This window comes from Meriones unguiculatus, chromosome 10 (assembly GCF_030254825.1).
Source record: "Meriones unguiculatus strain TT.TT164.6M chromosome 10, Bangor_MerUng_6.1, whole genome shotgun sequence".
Classification (NCBI taxonomy): domain Eukaryota; kingdom Metazoa; phylum Chordata; class Mammalia; order Rodentia; family Muridae; genus Meriones; species Meriones unguiculatus.
This window is the reverse complement of record NC_083358.1, coordinates 34533227-34556319: the sequence shown is the minus strand read 5'-3', so window position 1 is coordinate 34556319 and position 23093 is coordinate 34533227. Positions and strand designations below refer to the sequence as shown.

The following is a 23093-nucleotide window of genomic DNA, read 5'->3' as shown; positions in this document are numbered from 1 at the left end:
GTGGCTAGCTCTTTGACCAGCTCCCCTGGATGGAGAAGCAGCCTTGCCTGGCCACAGAGGAGGACAATGTAGCCAGATCGGTGAGATCAGAGAAGGTAGGGTCAGATGAAAGGGAAGACTTGGACTTGGAGTGGGCCATGAGAGGAGATAAAAGAGAGAGTAGGGTTGGGAGGGGAGGAGGGAGAGGGTAACAGCTGGGATACAAAGTGAATAAACTGTAATTAATATAAAATCAAATATCTGGACACAGTGTAACCCAAGAATTCACTGATTTGAATTTTTACATCAGGTGATAACTATGCTTGGTTGTCAATTAGACTACAACCAGAATTAACTGAAATTCAAAGATGGAAAAAGAATTCAGACACAATATCTCACCCATCTTTCATAATGGTAACTGTACTACAAACCTACCTGGATGCTGTGATAAAATATCCTGACAAAAGCACTGTGAGAGATAAAGGGTTTATTCTGTCTTCCAGGTAGAGGGGCAGTCCATCCTGGGGAAGTCATGACATCAGGATCCTGATGCACTTGGTCCACTGTAGAGAGATTCAAAGAGATGAATGCTCCTCTTCACCTTTTGTTTGCCTTTTGTTCAGTCCAGAACCCCAGCCTATGGACTAGAACCACATACATTGAAGCTGAGTTCCCACTGCAATTAACTTACTCTACATAATCTGTCACACTCATGTATGCCCAGAGGTTTGTCTCGGTCAACATAGTATACTGAGTGTTCATGGCTTAATATTACTAAGTTTTATTACGTTTTAGGGTGGTCATTTTGCACACATTCCCACAAGAACACAACAAATTGGACATTAAACCGTGATAATACAAATGAGAATCAGGAAACAAAATATTCAGTGAGGTCCAACAACAAAAAATAATGAGGCTCATCTTCCTGCATCCAGGTTGACTCTTCTTTCCCACTGTCTACTGTATTTTGTGGGCCTGTCATTTCTTGCTACTGGAAGCAGGTTCATATACAGCAAGATATACAATTCTGATCATGGATTTTTATCAATGGATCTTATTTTCTCACCTTGTTATTCAGTGTAAATATATGTCTCATGTTTAAGGACCAACTTTATTCCCCAATTTGAAGGTGGAGAATGGCTGTGTCTTAAAGACCAGAAAGGCAGGGTGACCCAGGTTGTGATATAGGCCACCTGAAGGTTGATTCTCACTTCAGCCCTCTTTGACTTCACTCCACCTTGTGGTAGCAACATTCCTAGCCCTATGCTCCTCTAAACTCCTTCCTCATTTACATATTTTCACTTCTCAGAGATATGGTATATGAAATTTTCCTGATGGTGATATTTGTACCAAATCCTACACTCTCCTAACCTAGAACTGACACATTTGGCTAGCCTGATTAGTCAGCCTGCCCCCAAAATTCTCCCAACTATACCATCCCAGGAGTGAGATTACCAACACACACCACTGCACTGAGAGCTTTTTTACATTTAGTGGAGACATGAATGAACTTAGCTCCCTATTCTTTCATAGGAGGCACTTGACCAGCAGATGCACCTAGTCTGACTCTGGAAGAAAACCTTTTTACATTAGTAGATGGAAATGGAATTAGTAGATGGAAATTTGTCCCTGACAAATTCACATGTGTATTTTAGCTATAATTTTGGCTTCAGTTAATTTCATACTTGATGGTCTGTTCTGGAACACCCTTTAAATAAAAGGGTACATTCTTGTCTCCTCGTGTTTTTAAAATGGTTCAATCGGTAAAGGTGCTTGCCACCAGCCAGAGACTGAAGACCATGCATCCTAAAGACCCAATGTGGAAGAAGAGAAGAGTACTTTCCATATTGCTCATTGGTCTCGACATTAATGTTGTGCTACATAAAAACCTGAGGAGGGAGCAGGCTTGCCAGGTCACAGAGGAGAACAATGCAGCCAGTTCTAATGAGATCTATAAGCTAGGGTCAGAAGGAAGGGTAGGAGGTCCTCTCATATCAGAGGACTTAGAAAGGGGCATGGGAGGAAATACAGAGGGAGGATGGGATTGGGAGGAATAAGGAAGTGGGCTATAGCTGGAATACAATGTTCATAAACTGTAATTAATGTAAAAAATAAAAATTACATATAAAAGAACAACAAGAAAAAAACAAACTCCACAGAAATAAATAAATACCTTTTAAAAGAAATTACACTTGTGGATTAGAGGGCAGACTCAGAAGTTAAGAACACTAGCTGTTCTTACAAAGGTTCTGAGTTCAATTCCCAGCCAACCACGTGGTGGCTCTTAAACATCTACAGTGATATCTGGTGCCCTTCTCTGTGAGCAGGCACACACACATGCAGACAGAACACTGTAGAAACAAGAAATATTATTTATATAAGTATTTTTTATGTTTCATAGGTTAAAATTGAAGGAAAGTACCTTTTCTTTCAATGTCCTGAATGAAGAGAATTGGTCTCTGGTAGAGGAGCCTAGTGGGAGAAAGACAGAGAAGAGAGAGTGGAGGCAGAGATTCAGTTGGGATGAGATGTCACTGTCAACTGCCGCAGGCCAACCCAAACCAGAGTCCTTCACCAGCTCAGAGGACAGGGACTCGGTTACCAGGTTAGACACAGGTAGGCGAAGTGACAGAGACCACACCAGGTAGCACTGGTTTGGATCATCTGCAATTTACTAAAGTCAAGCTAGCACTTATATAGTGATTACATAAAGAAGCATCTTGAAGTTGACATACTTCCCAGATTTTCAGACTTTTTACCAACAATACAAAGTTTACATTTTAACTGACAGAGTAACCTGGTAGAAGCAGTGTCTACAAAATTCTTGGACTAAAAGCTTTTAATCAAAACAAATACAAAACCTTAAAGTAGTGGTGTTTACATAGTTTACTGCTACCAATTAGTGAGTGGAAGGCCAGGGGCTGTCATTGCCTGCCCCTTCCCCCGAACCAAGTCAGCTAAAGATTTACAACCCCCCTAGAGTTAAGCATCAGGGAAAATTCCTCCTGTTTGGCTTGCTAAGGATTTACAATCTTTCCTTAGAGATAAGATGCTTGAGCTAGCCTGTCCTTAAAACTCATAGTGTAATATAAAACTCTCTACCTCCTATGTTTGCCTATCTTCTTTCTGCCTCATCATGAACACCTGTGTTTGGTAATGGTTTTGTAGTAGTTTACTGCAGTGGGAATATCCAGAGCATTTATCCTAACGGATCCTGATTAAACATTTTCTTTAGAAAGCCCTAAAACTCTTGTCCCTTTACTACCCACAATGTTTGATTTCACCACAAGCAATTCTTGATGCTGAATCTGATTTATTACCTTTCCTAAAATTTTATTTTCCTTCTACTCTTATTTGCTAAAGTTTTAGTAATCTATTAGAAATGTGTTTCCTTGAATAGTTAATTGTACTGTTCCAAAAATCATAGAGAAACAGCAAAAAAGCTCATCAATCCAATCTTCCAACCGAGTAAGCATGGGACTTTCAGAATATGTCTTTTTGGCTGAGATGGCCATGTTAGGGTTCTTGCTAGGGACCTCCAGGGAGCATCTTTCTGACACAAATGTATCTCCCATCTAGTATCACAATCTATTGATATGATACATTATTGACACTGGAGAGGGTGTACTAGTCAACAGCAGTCTTCTCAGAAGAGAGCATGACATGAGTCCTAACGTCATCTCCTGCCCTGCCCCTTTCAAATGAATGGCTGCTTGAGCTGGTGTTAGCCCAGGGACAGTTAAAAGACAGCACCTCTCCCATCATGTTCCCAGAGACTACACTGGTGAAGCCAGTCTGGACAGGCAAATGGTAAGAGCAGAGCACATGGTATACTTGGGTCTTTAAACTTTAACTTCAGGACACAATAACAAGGTAAAGCTGTTGTTGAATATCAATTTTATATTGATTTAGCTTTTAGTTAAGCAGTTCTTATTTTAAAGCAACTGTATACCCCAATCATCACACAGAGACTAAGATTTATTTAATTAACCTAGAGCACAATGCTGGGCAATAGTTACTCCATCCTAAACCTCCAAGCCCACATAGTTTCCTACCATTCAGATTTCACACATTTTACCTGCTATTAGTCATATTTTAGGTCTGGTTCATTTCTTCTCTTGGTTCCTAGCCCTCTCCTACCCATCTCTGCTCTCCTACTCCTCCCACTGGCTTCCTCCTCCCTTCCGGACCAGGATGTCCCATCATATTCTCTCCATTGCACAGCATTGGCTGGAAGTTTTATTGAAAATACAGAGAACAAATGGTGACATGTTTACACACACGTGAGACAGGTGATCCCTAGGATAAACGTCACAATGCAATGTCAGGAGTGAAACCAGATAGTGGGGTAGAGAAATCAGAATTCGAATGAACAAGGGTAAATTGTATACTTTCCATAAGAACATTACCCCAAGGTTACCCCCATTAAGTCCAAGAAAAGGCTCCTTGTCTTTCAATACAATAACTTAAAAGTTATGAAAACTATTAGGTGAGATTTACATGTGCAATGTCCAGTTCATGTGCATTTGGCAACCTGGAAAAAGTCATTTGATTATTGATCCTATCTTGACAAATTTAGAGTTCAATACCTAAATTACCTTTTATCCTAATCGGTATTATGTATAAGAAAATATTTTCTTAAATTGTAAACAACCGAAGCTTCATTGGAGAACTATAACTATTTGGTCTTCAACACCACCAGAGACTTGAGAAGGAATAAAATTAGTTGCTGGAGGAATAGGAAGTACATGTTAGCAGCTTTCAAAAAAAAATTGACAAAGACAGATTGCTGCCTGAGCAATCACCCAAAACTCTCTATAATGTTGGAGCATCATCTTCAGCCTTGTGGCTCAGTGTATTTGACAGAGATATATATGAAGCAGGAACTATTGAGGACTTGCTTACCTAGTCTTGGCAGAGTGCTGCAGCCAACTTCTCCTGCATTCAAGCTTGCCCATTTTTGGCAGAATTCTGTCTAACATGAAATGAGGGCATCATCTTTTTGCCTAGGTGGCTCCTTTGCCACATTTGAAGCCATTCACCACATAGAGGTGTTTGGATGCTCTTTGTCTTATTTGAGGTAGGGAGGTGCTGCCAGGACATGACATGTCTCATGGTGAAAGATAATATAAAATAATAAAGACATTTTAAATGCCATATTCTGTAGGTTGTCTGAAGTTTTTTTTGAAGACTTGCCTATCTTTATGGAATCAATCTGTCTACAGAATCATATCTATGTGTTAAACCTAGGATGTATACTGTTATGATAAATTAGTGTCTGACATGACTATGAGTTGATTAACTAGCAATTAACTTTTATTACCTAATACCCTAAAGAGTTTGTAATAGCAGTTTGAAAGTACTGGAAGTAACCATGAATTTGTATCAAACTACTATTAAAAATAGATTTATTTTTACATCAATGTACAAAATCCTATACCAGAATGAAAAATAACTTTATTTGAGAATAACAAATAAAACCATAAGTTGAGTAGATTAAAAAATCTACATTTTGTCTTATGATTCCAATAAACTAACTCTGTATTCTTGTTCCTTTCTTTTCAATCCCTTCCTCCAAATCTATGATACAGAAAAAAAAAGAAAAAGAGAGAAATCTCTGATTCTAATCTTGTTTTCTCTCTGAATATGAACATTAATAATTTATAACTATAGCCCAATGAAAATAAATATCCCTAGCCATAGAAACTGAACCAAAAACATACCCAACCCCCTCTAAGGAAAATTGGATGTCATGGATTTCTTCTGGCTGATGTCTGGGACACACAGAAAACCTGTTAGGGGACCAAAAGCAAATTGGAAAAAATGGTTAATTCAGTAAGAATTAACATTTGTGGTCCAGTCTTTGAATGTTGGGAAATTTCAGGCTTACTGGCAGTCCTTTTTGGAACAGTCTAAACTGTAGGACCATTTGAGATTAGCAACTTTCTTCAAAGCTCTCTTGGAAACAGGCTTTGATGAGAAACAGAAATTGAAGCAGTTGGGGCAGGAACAAGCAGAATGCTAGAACATGGAAGATGCTGGAACACATGTGTCAATGTCTCAGTGTGCTAGAAGGATGAATACTGTCAGGTTTGATGCAGGGTCCCCAGTGTCCCATCCTTTTGTTCTGCAAACATATAATTTCTCACAAGCATTATACAGTCCTAAAATTATAAATGTATGAGATGTGCAGGATGGAACTAAACTGTAAACCAATTTTATCTATGCCAATTAAAAAATGGCATAATAAATGTTGAGAATAGTGTAGCCAAGGACTTATTGATCATGAATTTACATTTTGGTTGGAGACTCTCTTTATGTCTCTGTAAGTTTCAGACTTGTTACCATGTGAAGGTATCATCAATTTATAGTACCTATTCTGTTTAGTGTTCTTGATTTCTATCTTCCTGTGAATGGCCAAGACCTTCTGGTGGTCTGCTCTGTCATATATGTTATTTATTAGTTTTGATGGAACCCATAATTTCTCTTCTCCTGAATGAATATTCACAAAACCTCTTCCCCAGCATAACAAATTCCCTGTTCTCCATTTTGGAATTAGGACCATTGTTTGCTGCTGTCATTCAGCAGTCCTTCGAAATTCTACTGTGTCTTAGCAAGTGTTCTACTCATCACATTTATACATTAAAACTTCATAAATCATTCATTAATTTATTGTGGAAAGATATTGCTTTTCCCTTATGTTTTATGGTTATATTGTTTAAATTACTGTTAGATAGTTTCATAATTGTTTGACCTGTATGATTATATGCTATATCTGTAACAGGATTTATGTCATAATGTCTAAAATATGGTTGAAATACAATGGATAAACATGCTGGTGCATCATCAGCCCCAATTCACAGGGGCATCTCCAAAACATTCACCATCCATAATAAATGTGTAACCTTAGGATAATGCTCTCCAGAATTCAAGGCAAAAGCCCACTGGAATTCTGAATATGAGTCTATGACATGAAACATGTATTTCAGGTCTCCAAACTCTGTATCATGGAGCATACCAGTCACTGTATGACCTTGTTCCAAGACAACAATAAGCAGGATCAGCATTTCTACTTTAGCATATACATGTTCATATATACACACACAATATCCAGTCTGAACAAGTCGGCCTAGAGCTAAAGATTTTCTCTCCAGCATCTCAATGGGCTGCCATTTTGCAATACCTTCAATCTGCTGCTTACTTTTCTCATCTGGACCTCTTTTGGTTTTAGTGTAAGTACAAGAACGTTTTGCTCTGAATGCTCTCTATTCTGATTCAAAGTTTTACCCAACCTCTATTCTATGGTTCTTCATTTAGAATTTATTTTCTCTAGTCCCTTCTTTCTACAAGTCTGTCTTATCATGATTTTTTGCAAAGAAGAAACTGAAATCATCAGTGAAATAATTATTTGTATGCAAGTAGAAACAAACTCAAATGGCATCCAGAAGCACTGTGTCACTGTGTCTTCCTCCATTGTCAACATAGAAAATTATCTTTTTTACTCTCAAAACCTCTCCATAAGGACTTTACTTTCTTAGACCTAGCTTCCTTTCTAGATCCTACCAGTTCTGATGCTTGAGGATTCTCAGTCTGTCTCTAGGTCCTGCTCCCATGTAGAGGTTTTATTTTATGCCTCCCTCACTGGATCCTGACCCCTTCCTCACTCTTGGAAGTTAATGGGTCCACAAATTTGGTCCTTAGACCAGCAAGAACCCCTTCTCAAAGGGATTTTTGTTTTTAGAAGCTTCCTTGTAAAGAGCCACTTTTTTATTCTACCTAAAGAAGCTGCCTCTCTGGGGTTTTCATGCATCAATTTTGTTTTAGAGGCCTTGCTGCTCTGCAGGAGTCTAATCAGGAGTGTGTGACCACCTAGTATAGGAACTGACCCGTCTTTGATTTAAGGAGCAGAACTATAACACAGCTCTACACTTTTATTTTCTATGTAAGTTCTTGTTAAATTACTATAAATTCTGCCCCACATTGACATCACCGTTTGTTGAATATTAATATTTACTATTGATTTAAGCAGCAGTTATTCATAAACCAGCTGCAAATTCAAATCACCACACAGAGACTAGGATGTTTTTAATTACCTTAGAACAATGCTGGGCATTAATTACTACATCCTAAAATTCCAAGCTGCATAGTTATCTACCATTCAGTTTGCACATATTATACTTGCTTCTAGGTGTGGTTCATCTCTCTTCATGGCTAAAATTCCTCTCCAGCCCATCTCTGCACTCCCACTCCTCCAACTTGTGTCCTTCTCATCCCCATGGAACCAAAATATCCCACCCTATTCCCTCTATTGCACAGCATTGGCTGGTTGTTTAATTGAAATTACAGAGAACAAATGGTGGCATGTTTACACAAACGGGAGACAGGTAATGCTTACAACAAGCATCACAGCACAATGTTCAGGCTGAAACCAGATAACAGAGTAGAGATATCAGCATTTGAATGAACAAGGGTAAATTGTATACATTCCCAAGAACATTTTCCCAATATAAAACATTTTACTTAGTTGGCCTTTGGAAACCCCAAATGATTCTCTGATTCCAATTTTAAAAATCAAAGTCTGGTCTAGAAGATGTGAAATTCTTGGATGTATGTGAGAATCAGTGCATTACTTAGATAGCATTAGCACACTAACCCTCACTGCTTTTCAGAAGGCTGAAGTGAGCTCTGGTTGAACACCTCACTGTCAAGTTCTAGGCCTAGCTAGGACACTTAGCCTGGGAGTCATCAACTGAAAGACTTGGGCTGTTGAGCTCAGGATGTGAACATGTACTGGAAACACTCAGGTAGCTATCAGCCTCTTCCTCCTGTTGCTTCAGTAGCCCTGCCTACAAGCCATTTTTCTTCAAGACAGTGACCTAAAATGATGCACCCTTGGCAACTCTAACTTTTGGGTATCACTGACACAGGTAAGTCTTAGGATGCATAGATCTAAAGACACTTACAAAACAGATTCTGTCTCTTGTGCATACATATACACAGAAATTGGTTTTGCTCATGTAAAATTTCTTTGTCAGTGAGCACTTGAGAAACACACACAATAGGACAAAGAGGAGGTGCTCATCCAACACTAGGCTTCACCATGCATTCAACATCACCACAGCTTCCTTACATCTTCCCACAGCTTAGCATATCTTGCTGTGTCTCCTTGTTGATCCTCAAATCTGCTATCGTTTGGGTGGTGCAATCCCTTTCCTGCAAACACCTCCTTAAATGCTTGGGTTGGTTTTTCCCTTTGCAGGAGCCACCTTGCCAGACCTGCTCCACATAAAATATATAGTCAAACGGAATTCTAGTTCTTTCTTCCTGTTCACCAGTCTCATTTTATTTTGCAAGTTTGAGCACTGTCCCTAAAAGGAAGGAGTGAAATGGCTTACCCACACTGAGGACATGTTGTCATGTGCACACAAGGGGGTACTGAGGTTGCATATGGAAAGCCAGGGACCTTTAAGAGCTGGAATCAGGAAGATATGGGTTTTCTCATGTAAACCCAGTCCTATTTGCAACCTGCCTTTACCCATTGTCTCCTACTGTGGACTGATGATCTCTGAAAATTAAGGTGAAATCTTTGAGTTCTTTGAAGCTCTTACTTTGTTAGCAATTTAAACATTGCTGCTTTGGAAGTCTGGGTAAGATTAAACATGTGCTTAGTTCATTGTTCTGGCTGTGTAGGACACCCTTCTGTCCTTTGCCAGGTCTCAGAATAACAGGAGAAGTTTTGTTCCCATCGCTGTGCACTGGCGACTATTCGCCTTCTTTGTTTTGTACTAATGGCAATAGTACCTTGTTTCCTATCCTACTGAGTGCCAGTACATGTTTCCCAGTTTTGCTATTTCACACAATGCTGTTATGGTTACTTTTCTTTTGTCTCCTGCTATGCATGTGTAAGAGTTTCTAACAGGACAGTAAGTTGATAACTGCCTGGGATGAACAGCCCAACTGCAGCCAGGTACCCTTTGAAGGAAGCCACCTGTGGACTGTACAGAGCATGGCTCCTTTTCTTCATTGCATATAAACTATTTGTTTGAATGTCAGTGTGGATCTGCAGTACATTGAGAGAACTTTTCCCCTCAACAATTTGGAATTTGCATTTTGCCAATTTAAAATGACACTTTGTTTTAATTCCTAAAAGGCTTCCTAAAAGGCCTGCAAGAATGCCCATATATGATGGCAGTTTGTCTGTTATTTTTTTTACACTTCCTGGATGAGGAGGAACAATGTAGGAGAGAGAGGCATGACTTGCACAACACAATGCCTCATGTGAAAATGTCACTGGGGCTTATAGTCTTCATGTATTAAAGATGATAATTTAAATGATACAACGTAAAGTGCTATTTACATACGGATCTTTGGAATGTGTCCCAGTGAATGGGGTGCAAATTGTTTTCCTTTAAATGATTAGAACTTTTTCAGTGAAATATTTAAAACTACTGAAGTGCAGAAACACTAGACATGACTTTGACAAATGTCCCCGCATTGTGTTGGTAGTGGAAATCAAATGTTGATGACACAGATATACTTTCCAATAAGCAATAAACATTATTCTCCCCAAGAGGTAGAGAAAGCTAACAGGAAGGATGTCACCAAGCCAACATGAAGGACCTCACCACGGATCCTCTTCACAAGTATTAAATCCTCAGAACCTTGTCAATGGTGGCTCCAAATTGTCTCCCAGGGTCCTCCTCAGGCTAACAAGTGAGAGATGACTTCTCACTGCTAACCCCACAGATCTAGAGGCATTTGTTCTCCCCCAGCACTTCTCTGCTTTGAGGAGCTCCTTTGGGTCAGAGAAGGCAGAAAAAGCCCAGAGGCATGGCACTGCTTTGTGGTATCTCTGCCCTCTAGTGGACCAAGCCAGAATTTTCATGATGAGACATAAAGCTGGTCAAAAAGGCTTTTGAAAGGGTGTCCTGTCCTGTTCCCTGTTTTCTACAGCTTCTGATGTCTATCGCATTTGCCTTTCTCAATGAGGTTTGAGCATCTTACCCATGGTCCTCCTCCTTGCTTAGCTTCTATAGGTGTGCAAATTTTAGTATGATTGAAAGACTCTGCCCAGCATGGTATTAGAGCAGATGCTGAGACTCAGATCCAAACTCTGGGCAGAGGGCAGGGAATGTTATGAAAGAAGGGGGAGATAGAAAGACCTGGATGGGATTGGAAGTCCACAAGGAGAGCAACAGAACCAAAAAATCTGAGCCCAGGTGTCCTTTCTGAAACTGATACTCCATACAATGACCTTCATGGAGGTAACCTAGAACCCCTGAACAGATAGATGTAGCCCATGGATATATTCGGTATCCAAATGTGCTCCATAGTAAGAGGAACAGGGGCAGTCTCCAACATGAAATCACTGGCTGGCTCTTTGTTTACCTCCCCCTGAGGGAGGGGGCAGCCTTACCAGGCCACATAGGAAGACAATGCAGATATTCATGATGAGACCTGACAGGCTAGGATCAGATAAAAGAGGAGGATCTCCCCTATAAGTAGACTGAGGAAAGAGTATGGGAGTAGAAGAGGGAGAGATGGCAGAATTGGGAGGAGACCACAGCTAGGATATAAAGTGAATAAATTGTAAAAAAATAAAAAATAAAAAAATAAGTGGAAAATATATATGATGATCTAAATATATAAAACACCCTAAACTACTTTCAAAAAAGGAAAAAAAAAAAAAAAGCCACTTTCTTCAACTCACCTTACAAAGCTCAATAGAATTGTTTTATTCATTGGGAACTGGGGGTGGAGCAACTTCTTGCTTGCCAGAGCACACATGTGCAGGTCAGAGGATGTCTCAGGAGGCTTGGCTCTGCCCTTTTACCTTGTGGGTTCCAGGCATGGCACAGAGATGGTTGTTTTTCCAGGGAACAGAACACCAGGCTGAGCCATTTCATTTGTCCCCCATTCTGATTTGATCCTATCAAAGTGTATTTAATAAATGAAGGTTAAACAGAGGTTAAACCAGATGTTATATGGATTTTATACAGACACAATAATGGATCTAGATGTTTGGAAAGTGACAAAAACCGCTATAAGCAAATTTAAACACATAGGGTTTGCAAGATTGTTCTCTGTCCTGCAAAGTGTGCTGACATACAAATTTCTCAGACTATTTCTAAAATCCTTAAAGCCTTTCTCAAAGGACAATTACAATTTAGTTACTATAATTTCTTCTGATTTTCTTTTGTACATTTTAATACAGTTTCGTAATATTCTCGAGTCCGTGTTTGCATTGAGAACAGACATTGGCTGAGTACAAATCCTACCTATAGTTTTAAAGATTAATATTTCTATGAGTGTATTTCTTGGACATAGAAAAGTGCAGCATGTGTTTGTGTGTGTGTGTGTGTGTGTGTGTGTGTGTCTGTGTGTGTGTTTCCTCCTAAATCTGGAAGAGAGTCCCAGTTTTACTGCAACAGGAACAGGTAGTTCTAAGCTCCCAAGTTGGAGGTAAAAATCAAAATGGGGTCCTTTGGAGGTGTCAAATTCTTAACCACGGAGCTATCTCTCCTGACTCACCATTTAAAACAATCAACATTTCTGTGTGTGTGTGTGTGTGTGTGTCTGTGTGTGTGTGTGTATGTGTGTGTGTATGTGTCTGTGTGTGTGTGTGTTTGTGTGTCTAAGTAAGGGCAGGCATATGTCAAAGCATGAATGTAGAGGACAGAAGAAAGCCCTCAGGAATAAGTTCTCATCTTCCACCACGTGGGTAATAGGGATTAAAGTCTGGTCATCAGGCTTGCTGGCAAATCCCTTTACATGATGAACTGTGTACTCTCCCAGCCTTTATTATCCTGGCCCATATTCCCTTCTTCATAGCGTCTTCCTCCCTTCATCCTTTGTTTTTCCATATTTCACCTCAGCAATTTGGTATTTTTCTAAATGGTCAAATTAATTTAGTAAAACAAGAATAATATTGGAGAATATAACACATGAGAGAATCACAGCTCTGCTCCATTTCTTGTCCATTGAATTGATCCAACATTTAAGTAATTTTAATAATGAATTATAAAAAATATAATACTGAAATGTAGTGACCTAAAATAATCAATCACCACCTTTCTGTTTTTAATATAGTCCTTCAATGGAATTCTTCCCAGGGTTTTGTAGGGATGCATTCATGGTTTGTGATTTTCCAGGACTTTAAGAATGAGATTCACTCTCAACACAGCATGGAGGCCCAACACTGATTGACTCTAGTACTGTTACAGAATCAATTGTTAGAAAGTTTCTGTTAAAAAGGTCCCAGAGCATAACTGTCTAAGTTATTAATAAGCATGTTCATGTAACTATCATCTGCTAATGCAAAAATCATTTGAATCTGAGTGAAGTAAAGGCAATTGTATTTTGTTTGCTACAATTAAACTTCCTAGACAGACAGGAGACTCTTCCCTAACAGTCACGTGCCATAGGATGGGCTAGATCAGGAGACCCTAAACAAACCTCTCATCACAGAGCTCAATAACTCAAAAGCCATCCCCTTCTCTGTCATTGGTATCTGTCAGGTGATGATGTCAACTCAGGGTAGAGCTGGCTGAGGTTTCCCACGAGTCAGGGTCCATAATCGAAAGGGCTCCATAGAGGAATAAGTTGAATTGGACATTGGCTTCCTTAGATTCTACCTAGACAAACGGCACTGCCTGAGCTACCTTCTTGTCAAAATGAACCACAAAGTTGCATCCATTTCAGAAAAATAAAATGTAGTGAACCTACTATTCTTCCCAATAACCTCTCCCTTTCTGAAGACAGGACTACACTTCTGCCTCACTGAGTTCTTACTGACTATGTGTTTGCTTCAATGTTGGGAACAGGCACAGGATAACAAGACCCTAAGGGAAGGAAGCAAGCCTTAAGTTCCTTCCCAAGGGTGACGGTGGGAGGAGCTTCCACTCGCCTTAGAATGCCATCATGATGTGTCAAACTGCATCACAACCAGCTGTGGAACCTGGAAGCCCAGAGCCAGGGAAAGAGCTGAGGCACACAGCATTTCCGCCTCTGGTGCGTTGGCGTGCTACCAAGCTCTTCAGGCAGCTTTCACTGTCATTTCCACAAGTTGGGACTCCACCAAGGCTCACTGTGGCCTGGAGCCCAAATTCTCTCCCTCTCCCCTCCCCACCCTAAAGAGAATTTCCATCACGTGTTCTAAGGTCAGGACTGCCACCTCAAAGAGCAGATTCATCAACTGAATACTCTTTCATACCTACATCTTCACATTCCAACTATCTTCATAATCCAACTGATTCCAACACCGAGAGCTAGACTTTAGTCTGAGCCCTTCCGCCTGCATTTTCTGACTGTGGACAAAATGTCCTGTACAGATAAGACATCTACAAATGATCCTGGCAACATCAAGAGGATATCTAACCAAGAACACCCGCTGAAAGTCCAGCAGACCTGCACTTTGACAGGGAATCCAGAAAGTAGCAGGAGAGATGACGGTGAACACATGAGAAAAAGCAGACCAACCATTCCTTTTATGTTGTATCATGGACAACAGTGTGAAATCATGAACCCTGAATATCCATCTATGGGACAAAAGAGGAAATGGCAGGCTGAGGGAGGAAACAACTTTCCCTCTGCAGAAGGACCTAAGCCTCAAAAGAAGTTAAAAGAAGATAACATTGAAATCGAACTTGGGTGTAAACAGCTGTTCCAGGGTCAGGTACACAATGCCCAGGAACTGGGTGGAGTAGAGGGAAAGCACAAAGAGTACACCCAAAACCATCAGGATGAGGCTACCGCTGAGGTGAGGCTTTCTGATGGTGGCAAGGGACGCAAGCGACCCTACTGCAACATAGAACAACACGTTGAGAAACAACACAGAGAAAAATATCAAAGGTTGTTAGAAGAGCTTCAAACTATTGAGAATGTGAAGTCTGACCCTCACAGCACTAACTTAAGCCCTGTGGACACCTTGAAGGGCATCAAATCCTGTGTGGAAGGACAAAGTCACAGGTCCAAAAACAATCACTCTGAGCCAAACCAGCCTGACAGTGTTGTCCCAGAAGATCAGTTACCAATCAGAGATGGAAAAAGACGCTCAGAAGTGGAAATCTGTCATCAAGAAAAGAGGGACCAAGGAAACATCCAAGAGGGGGAAAGGAGATACCACCCCCAGCCAGACTTCCTGGGAGGAGCCCAGACCCAGCTCTCCACAGACAGGGTCAGCAAAAACACCCTCATCCAAAACAAAGTGCCCAAAACACCAGAGGCCAAGAAAAAGGGTAACAACGAGCAAGAGGAGGGAGGAGAGCTGGACCGTGGCTCTGACATCACAGCAGAAATGGAGAAAGAAATTCAAAATGCCCTTGGCCCAGGGCCACAAGATGAAGTTTTGAGCTGTGCTTTTAAACTGCACATCACTAGAGCAGACATGCACACACTTAAGGACATGCAGTGGCTCAATGATGAAGTCATCAACTTTTATATGAACCTACTCATGCAAAGAACCCAAACTCAAGGTTACCCCTCACTGCATGCATTTAACACCTTCTTTTATACCAAACTAAAGAGTGGGGGTTACAAATCTGTAAAAAGGTGGACCCAGGCCATAAACCTTTTTGAGAAAGAACTGATTCTGGTGCCCATACACCTGGATGTCCACTGGAGCCTGGTGGTGGTAAACTTAAGACAGAAGAGTGTTGTCTACTTAGACTCGATGGGGCAGGAAAGACCTGACATTCTTAAGCTGATTTTCCACTATCTGCAGGATGAGAGCAAGGCGAGAAGGAATATAGATCTGAACCCTTTGGACTGGAAGCAGTACAGCATGACAGCAGAGGAGATTCCCCAGCAGCTGAATGGAAGTGACTGTGGAATGTTCATGTGTAAATACGCAGACTGCATCTCAAGAGGCCAGCCCATCACCTTCTCTCAGAGGCATGTGCCTCTGTTTAGGAAGAAGATGGTGTGGGAAATCCTGCACAGCTGCTTACTGTAGCTGTGCCCACCTGGCTGCTGAGGCTGTCCTGCAGCCTTTCATGGAAGTGGCTGAGGACTTCAGACATGGTGGGTTGAAGAGCCTGGACACAGGACTGGAAAAAGTGGGTGATTCTCCACACACTTCTGTGTAGTACAAACCTGGAATGAGGAAGGAAGAGCAAGCTTCATCTGAAGCAATCATCAAGATGGATGTGCCCGCCACAATTAGAAACCATCCAACCCACACAACACAACATGGGCACAATCATGCTGCTTCAGAAACTTTATCTGTGAAAGAGGTCAATTTTGATTCTTCTTCTAATTACTTTTTGTTGTTGTTTTTATTTTCTTTTTTGGTTTGGTTTTGTTTCATTTGGTTCATTTGGTTGGGTTTATTTGATTTTTGACTTTTTAAATTTCTTGTAATTTTTCTCTTCATTAATATGGGTTTTAGTTAATGGCCAGAGGCTGTTTTCAATGCTTTTCAGTGATTAATTCTCTCCTGTTTGCTTGAACTCTTTGTATCTAAAATGACTGTCAATCCAAGTGCCAGCCTCAATGGGGGACCAGGCTGGTTGCCCTAATTGAAGCATGGGCTCAGGGGACAATACAGGAGTTTCACAGTATTGTTGAACCCTGAGCATGTGACCTAGGTTGGGGTTCAGTTATGAGTATTAGGAAAGGCGTCACAGACGTTTCAAGATACACTATTCTCTGAACCTAAATTGATCAGTTTTGCTCTTTGAGGGGAATGAAATAACCATAATTGGACTGTGTATGTTTTCAACCTGCACTCCTTGTATACATGTCCTAGCTTTTCTAGCGCTGTACTGACCACATATTCCCGAAGAAAAATCTTTAGTTTAAATCTCTTTCATTAAAATGTATTTTCTTCTATATATTAAAATGAAACTAAATATTTTTATCGAGGTTTACATTCTCCCCCTTATGCACACAATTATTAGATTTAGTGATGCTTTCTGTTGATATTGCCAAGTATAGTAGAATACATTTTACAGAAGAAATTTGCATTCAATTTTCCTGTTCAGTTGAAATCTTCCCTCTGTTCATGAAGTTTTTATTTAATAAAGTTTAATGTTGTTTGATCACACCTCGCAAGATCTGATGTTGCTCACATGGTGTCAGGAGTTGGTCTGAGAAAACTGGCAAGCGCAAATATTCCTGAGGATTCCTCAGTGTGCCTGGACACTGTTCACACATCTGTAAGTCACTGGCAGTTCTTTTGTTCTGAGCCCAGGATGCAAAGACACAATTCTTTAGTGAGCATCCTGTGTCTATCCTGGATTGTAGGAGAAGCTCAATAGAGCAGAACAGCAGCAAGCTGAACCTGCAGTGGTGTATAGCCTCAGTGTAGTGTGGAGAGACACAGAGCTCTGGAATTCACATGCATGGGAAGCACACCCATGCAGGTGCACAGCACACACAAACACAGGCACACACACACACACACACAAACACACACAAAGAAAGAGAGAGAAAGAGAAAGAGAGAGAGAAACAGAGACAGAGAGAAACAGAGACAGAGAGATACAGGAACATTTTTTTAAAAAAACTATTCCAAACACTGTAAACTTTCAAATGATATTAATTCTAATATCTGTAGACAGATGCCTACAATGAGCCTGTGACGTCACTATGAAAATGCACTTCCTACTGGTAAAAAAAACAAAATGAGTTGAGGAATGTATTTGTATGACTTTAAAGTTATAGAATTTTCCATAATCCTTTTCATAACTTTCATAAACTCTTTTGCAGTAATTCAGAACACAACAAAAGCCTGAAGGTTAAACTGAACCATCTCTGACACAGAAGGTGGAGGTGACAGGTTATTCGCTGAAGGACCTGAAGCAAATATGATGAACTTGCTTATGCTTAAAGCTTTTGTTTAACTGGGGAGGACAGGATCCCTGCACCTCTTCGTCCTCAGAGGCAGTCATTTCTTCTCTGTGACAGGTTACATGGTCCAATGTTTTCATTTTTCACTAATGGTCAAGTGAACGCTAAACTTCCTGTATTGTTGCTTTAAACACATTGCACTCAGAAGTCAATGTGTGTTTCTGGAAGGGTTGAGGGAATGCCATGTTTGCCTCTTTATTATTTGAAGCCCTTGAACATGTGGCGTTTCCTGTCATGTATCTGGATACTGAATCTTAGTCCTCATACACTGGCAGTATTTTAGGAGCTTCTGGTTGGTGGCAAAACAGAGGATAGGTGAAGAATGCATGGCCCTGGGGAAGGTCCCTGGCAGTACATTATCCATGCCTGCTTCCTGTAGGTATCCCTGCCTCCTGGTCCACTTAAAGGTCAACAGTCAGCAGTTGAGCTCCCAGGCTAGGATTGACTGAGTTATTTTATAGAAGGCAACATGCTCTACTCAAATTAGCAGTGAAAACTGTGCATGTCCAAAATGGCTTTCAGTCAGTGAAGGACTAGGCTAAAATCAGTGTTCAGATTTTATAAAATGATTAAAAAAAATAACATAAGTAACTGATGAGCAGCTTGTCTAAATGTGGGCCCCCTAGCAATTGGAGCAGTAGAATTTGTGCTTAGTCCTAATGTGGCAGGATGTGTTTGGTAGGGTTTGGTACCAAAGCAGGGTAGGCAAAAGAGGAGGTGGTACTTTCCTGTGCTGACAGAGGGGAGGGGATAATAAATAGACTGTGGTAGGGTGGGACCATGGGGAGGAGAGCAGGAGGGAATTCAGATACTGATGTAAAGTGAATAAGAAAAAAAGAAAAAGAAAGAAAGAAAGAGAGAGAGAGAGAGAGAGAGAAAGAAAGAAAGAAAGAAAGAAAGAGAGAGAGAGAGAGAGAGAGAAAGAAAGAAAGAAAGAAAGAAAGAAAGAAAAGAAAGAAAGAGTAAAGAAAGAAAGAAAACAATAAGAAGAAAAGAAAGAGAAAAAAAATCAGGGTTTGACAATGATTTCCCATAAAACGTTGCCTATAATGATGACACCAATTTACACACTGAATTCCTAAAACACAATGACACACAGACTCACAGAAAGGAAGCTGCTCCCATCCTTGCCTTTGACTTGGCTTTCCTGCTTGACTATGATCAATTTGTCATTTTGATTGTGCTTTGGAGAACATTCTCCAGCTCTTCCGGGCTTGCTTCAAAGGGCAATTTCTGTCAGGTGGCCACAGGCCAGACTCCTTGCAGAGGCAATTTGTGAACAGGTAGATGGAGGAATCCAGTCAGTGCTGAGAACTAGGCTTAATACTTGCACTGGGATACCACCAAACTTGTGACTTCTGCCTCCCAGCCTGCCTGGTAAAGGTCTAGGATGCTTTTCCTGATACAGCCAATGCACAGTAGGATGAAGGGATGGCAGTTACCATGCAAATTCACTCAGCGATTTTAAAGGGAGGCTGAGGCATTAACCCTCAGAAGCACTGGCTTCAGCCCCATTTGAGTTAGTTATCTAGGAAACCTTCTGTGCACCCTCTGATTCCCAGGTCTCCAGACACTTGATGCTGCTCCCTGGGGGACTCAAGGGTGTATGCCCCAGGAACCATGCTCCTGCCCCTCAGCTAATCAGGGCTGTGCATGTGCTAGGACTCTCAGGCAGAGAAAGAATAGCTATTGCTAGATAGGACTACCTAGGCCAGGTGGTGCCCTGTGGGTGGAGGGGGATAGCACTCATGAGCTGACTTCTTCTCTGTCCTTGGCCTGGTCCCTGCTCTTGGTTCCTCCTGGGTAATGTACACTTCTTGTGGCCAACCCAAACAGGTCTCTGCTCATCTAGTTGGTTTTCCTTGGCTGGGCCACGAGTGTCTTGCTCTTCTAGAGCTCTGTAAGAGGCTTACATTGAAGAACCTTATAATCTGGACACTGACTTCATTGTGCCTTTCATATGAGCATTGAAGATGCTCTTTTCCAGTGGTTGAAATCCATAGCTGACTCTCACCCAATAGACGCCAAAATGTTGGACCCCAGGAAGAAACTGAGCATGGGGCTGGGAGGGACCTCTAATTTAGGCTTTGTCTTAGTTACTGTTCTATTGCTATAAAGAGACACTAGGACTAAAACAACTTATTAAAGAAAGCATTTAACTGGGGGCTTGCTCCCAGTGTCAGAGGGTAAACCATCCTGATGGTGAGCATGGCAACAGACAGGCAGGGGGCAGGAACAGCAGTTGAGAGCTTACATCTTAATACAACATCTGAAAGAGAGAAAGAGAGAGAGAGAGAGAGAGAGAGAGAGAAAGACAGAGAAAGAGAGAGAAAGAGAGACAGAGAGAGAGAGAGATACAGAGGCAGAGACAGAGTGACACACACACACTTAGAAAAGCATTCAAGAGGATGAGTCTATGGGGTTCATTCTCATTCAAACCATCTCAGGCCTAAGGTTGGTGCATCTAGAAGCTAGAAAAGGATGGTTGCTTCCTCCCAGGTATGGAGAGCAGCCTGGTACCACAGGCAGCATCTGCCTTCACCCACAGCAACAGCAGGTGAACAGCTTCTGCACACTATTATCATCTGAGATCCTCAGCTTGTTTCTTCCTGTTGAAGGTGGTGCTAAGTGGCCCAGCTACCATCATGGGAATCCTCCTGCCTCTACCACCACTCCCAGCTTTAAGCAACTTTGATAGAAATCATTTTTAAAAATCAGAGACAAGAGACCCAAGATGGTAGCAACTAGCATGCACCATATCTGAGGGGCAGGATCTGAAACTTTGAAATTGGTGAGTGGAGGGAAAACTAACTACTTTCAAGAAAACACAAGAAATAAATAACCTCACTACAACAAAACAAAAAGTAGCCAAACACACAAGCACACTACCATAGCCAACATCAATATCAAAGGATCTAACAGCCACTGGTCATTAATCTCCCTCAATATCAATGGACTCAATGCTCCAATAAAAAGTCAGACACTAACAGAATGGTTGTGTAAACAAAACCCAACAATCTGTTGCATACAAGAAACACATCTAAATCACAAAGATAGATATTACCTGAGAGTAAAGGGCTGCAAGACGGTTTTCCAAGCAAATGGACCTAAGAAATAAGCAGGAGTAGCCATTCTAATATCTAATAAAATAGGTTTTCAACCAAAATTAATCAAAAGAGATAGAGAAGGAAACTTCATATTCATCAAGGGAAAAATCCACCAGAAAGATATCACAATCCTGAACATCTATGCCCCAAATGCAAGGGCACCCACATTTGTAAATGAAACTTTTATAAAACTTAAACCACACATAGATCCCCACACATTAATAGTGGGAAACTTCAACACCCCACTCTCAACAAAAGACAGGTCAACAAAACAGAAATTAAATAAAGAAACAATAACTCTGACAGAGGTCATGAATCAAATGGACCTCACAGACATCTACAGAACCTTTCACCCAAACACAAAAGAATTACCTTCTTCTCAGCACCTTATGGAACCTTCTCCAAAATAGACCATATAGTTGGTCACAAAGCAAGCCTCAACAGATACAAGAAGATTGAAATAATCCCTTGTATCCTATCTGATCACCATGGACTAAAGCTGGACCTCAATGACAAAAATAGCAAAAGGCCTACACACACATGGAAACTGATCAACGTGCTACTAAATGACAGCTGTGTCAGAGAAGAAATAAAGAAAGAAATTAAATTCTTCCGAGAATTCAATGAAAATGAAGGCACAACATACCCGAACTTATGAGACAAAATGAGAGCAGTGCTAAGAGGAAAGTTCATAGCATTAAGTGCCTTCAAGAAGAAATTTGAAACATCTCATGCAAGCAAATTAATGGCTCACTTAAAAGCCCTAGGGAAAAAAAAGGAGCAGACACACCAGAGAGGAGTAGACGGCTAGAAAGAATCAAACTCAGGGCTGAAATCAATAAATTAGAAAAAAATAAAACAATTCAAAGAATCAATGAAACCCAGAGCTTGTTCTTTGAGAAAATCAACAAGATAGACAAACCCTTAGGCAAACTAACTAAAAGGCAGAGAGACACTATCCAAATCAACAAAATAAAAGAAAAAGGGGATATAACCACAGACACTGAAGAAATCCAAACAATAATGAGGACTTACTTTAAAAGCCTATATGCCACAAAATTTGAAAATCTAAATGAAGTAGACAATTTTCTTGACTGATTTCACATGTCAAAACTGAATCAAGACCAGGTAAATCAATTAAATAGTCCTATATCCCCGAAGGAAATGGAAGCTGTCATCGCAAGGCTACCATGCAAAAAAATCCAAGGGCCAGATGGTTTCAGCACAGAATTGTACCAAACCTTCAAAGAAGAGCTAACTCCAGTTCTCTTCAAACTATTACACAAAATAGAAACAGAAGGAACACTACGAAAGTCGTTCTATGAAACCACAATCACGTTGGTACCTAAACCTCACAAAGACACAACAAAGAAAGAGAATTTCAGGCAAATCTCCCTCGGGACATCAATGCAAAAATACTCAACAAAATACTTACCACCCGAATCAAAGAACAGATCAAAGATATCATCCACTACGAACAAGTAGGCTTCATCCCAGATATGCAGGGGTAGTTCAATATACGAAAATCCATCAAAGTGATCCACCACATAAAAAAACTGAAGGAGAAAAACCACAAAATCATCTCCTTAGATGCTGAAAAGGCATTTGACAAAATCCAACCTCCATTCATATTTAAAGTCTTGGAGAGATCAAGGATACAAGGCACATACCTGAACATAGTAAAGTCAATAAACAGCAAGCCTATATCCAATATCAAACTCAAAAGAGAGAAACTTAAATCAATCACACTGAAATCAGGGACAAGGCAAGGCTGCCCACTCTCTCTATATCTCTTTGACATTGTTCTTAAAGTCCTTGCTAGAGCAAAAAGACAATTGAAGGAGATCAAGGGGATACAAATCACAAAGGAAGAAGTCAAAATATCACTATTTGCAGATGATATGATAGTATACTTGAGTGACCCCAAAAATTCTACCAGGGAACTCCTACAGCTGATTAACACCTTCTGCAAAGTGGCCAGATACAAAATTAACTCAAAGAACTCAGAAGCCCTCCTGTACACAAAAGAAAAAAGGGCCGAGGAAGAAATTAGAAAAACAAAACCCTTCAAGATAGCCATGAAGGACATAACGTACCTTGGCGTGAACCTAACCAAGCAAGTCAAAGACTTGTATAAAAAATATTTCCAGTCTCTGAA

The 23093-nt window shown here is 40.6% G+C and overlaps 1 protein-coding gene across 1 annotated transcript; it reads left to right on the top strand.

Moving 5' to 3' along the window:
• The first annotated feature begins 14296 nt into the window (after window positions 1–14296).
• On the top strand, window positions 14297–15931 carry LOC132657105 (sentrin-specific protease 2-like). Its single transcript, XM_060393324.1, has one exon. It carries the CDS (start codon window positions 14297–14299, stop codon window positions 15929–15931), a length of 1635 nt encoding a protein of 544 aa, XP_060249307.1.
• The last annotated feature ends 7162 nt before the right edge of the window (window positions 15932–23093 follow it).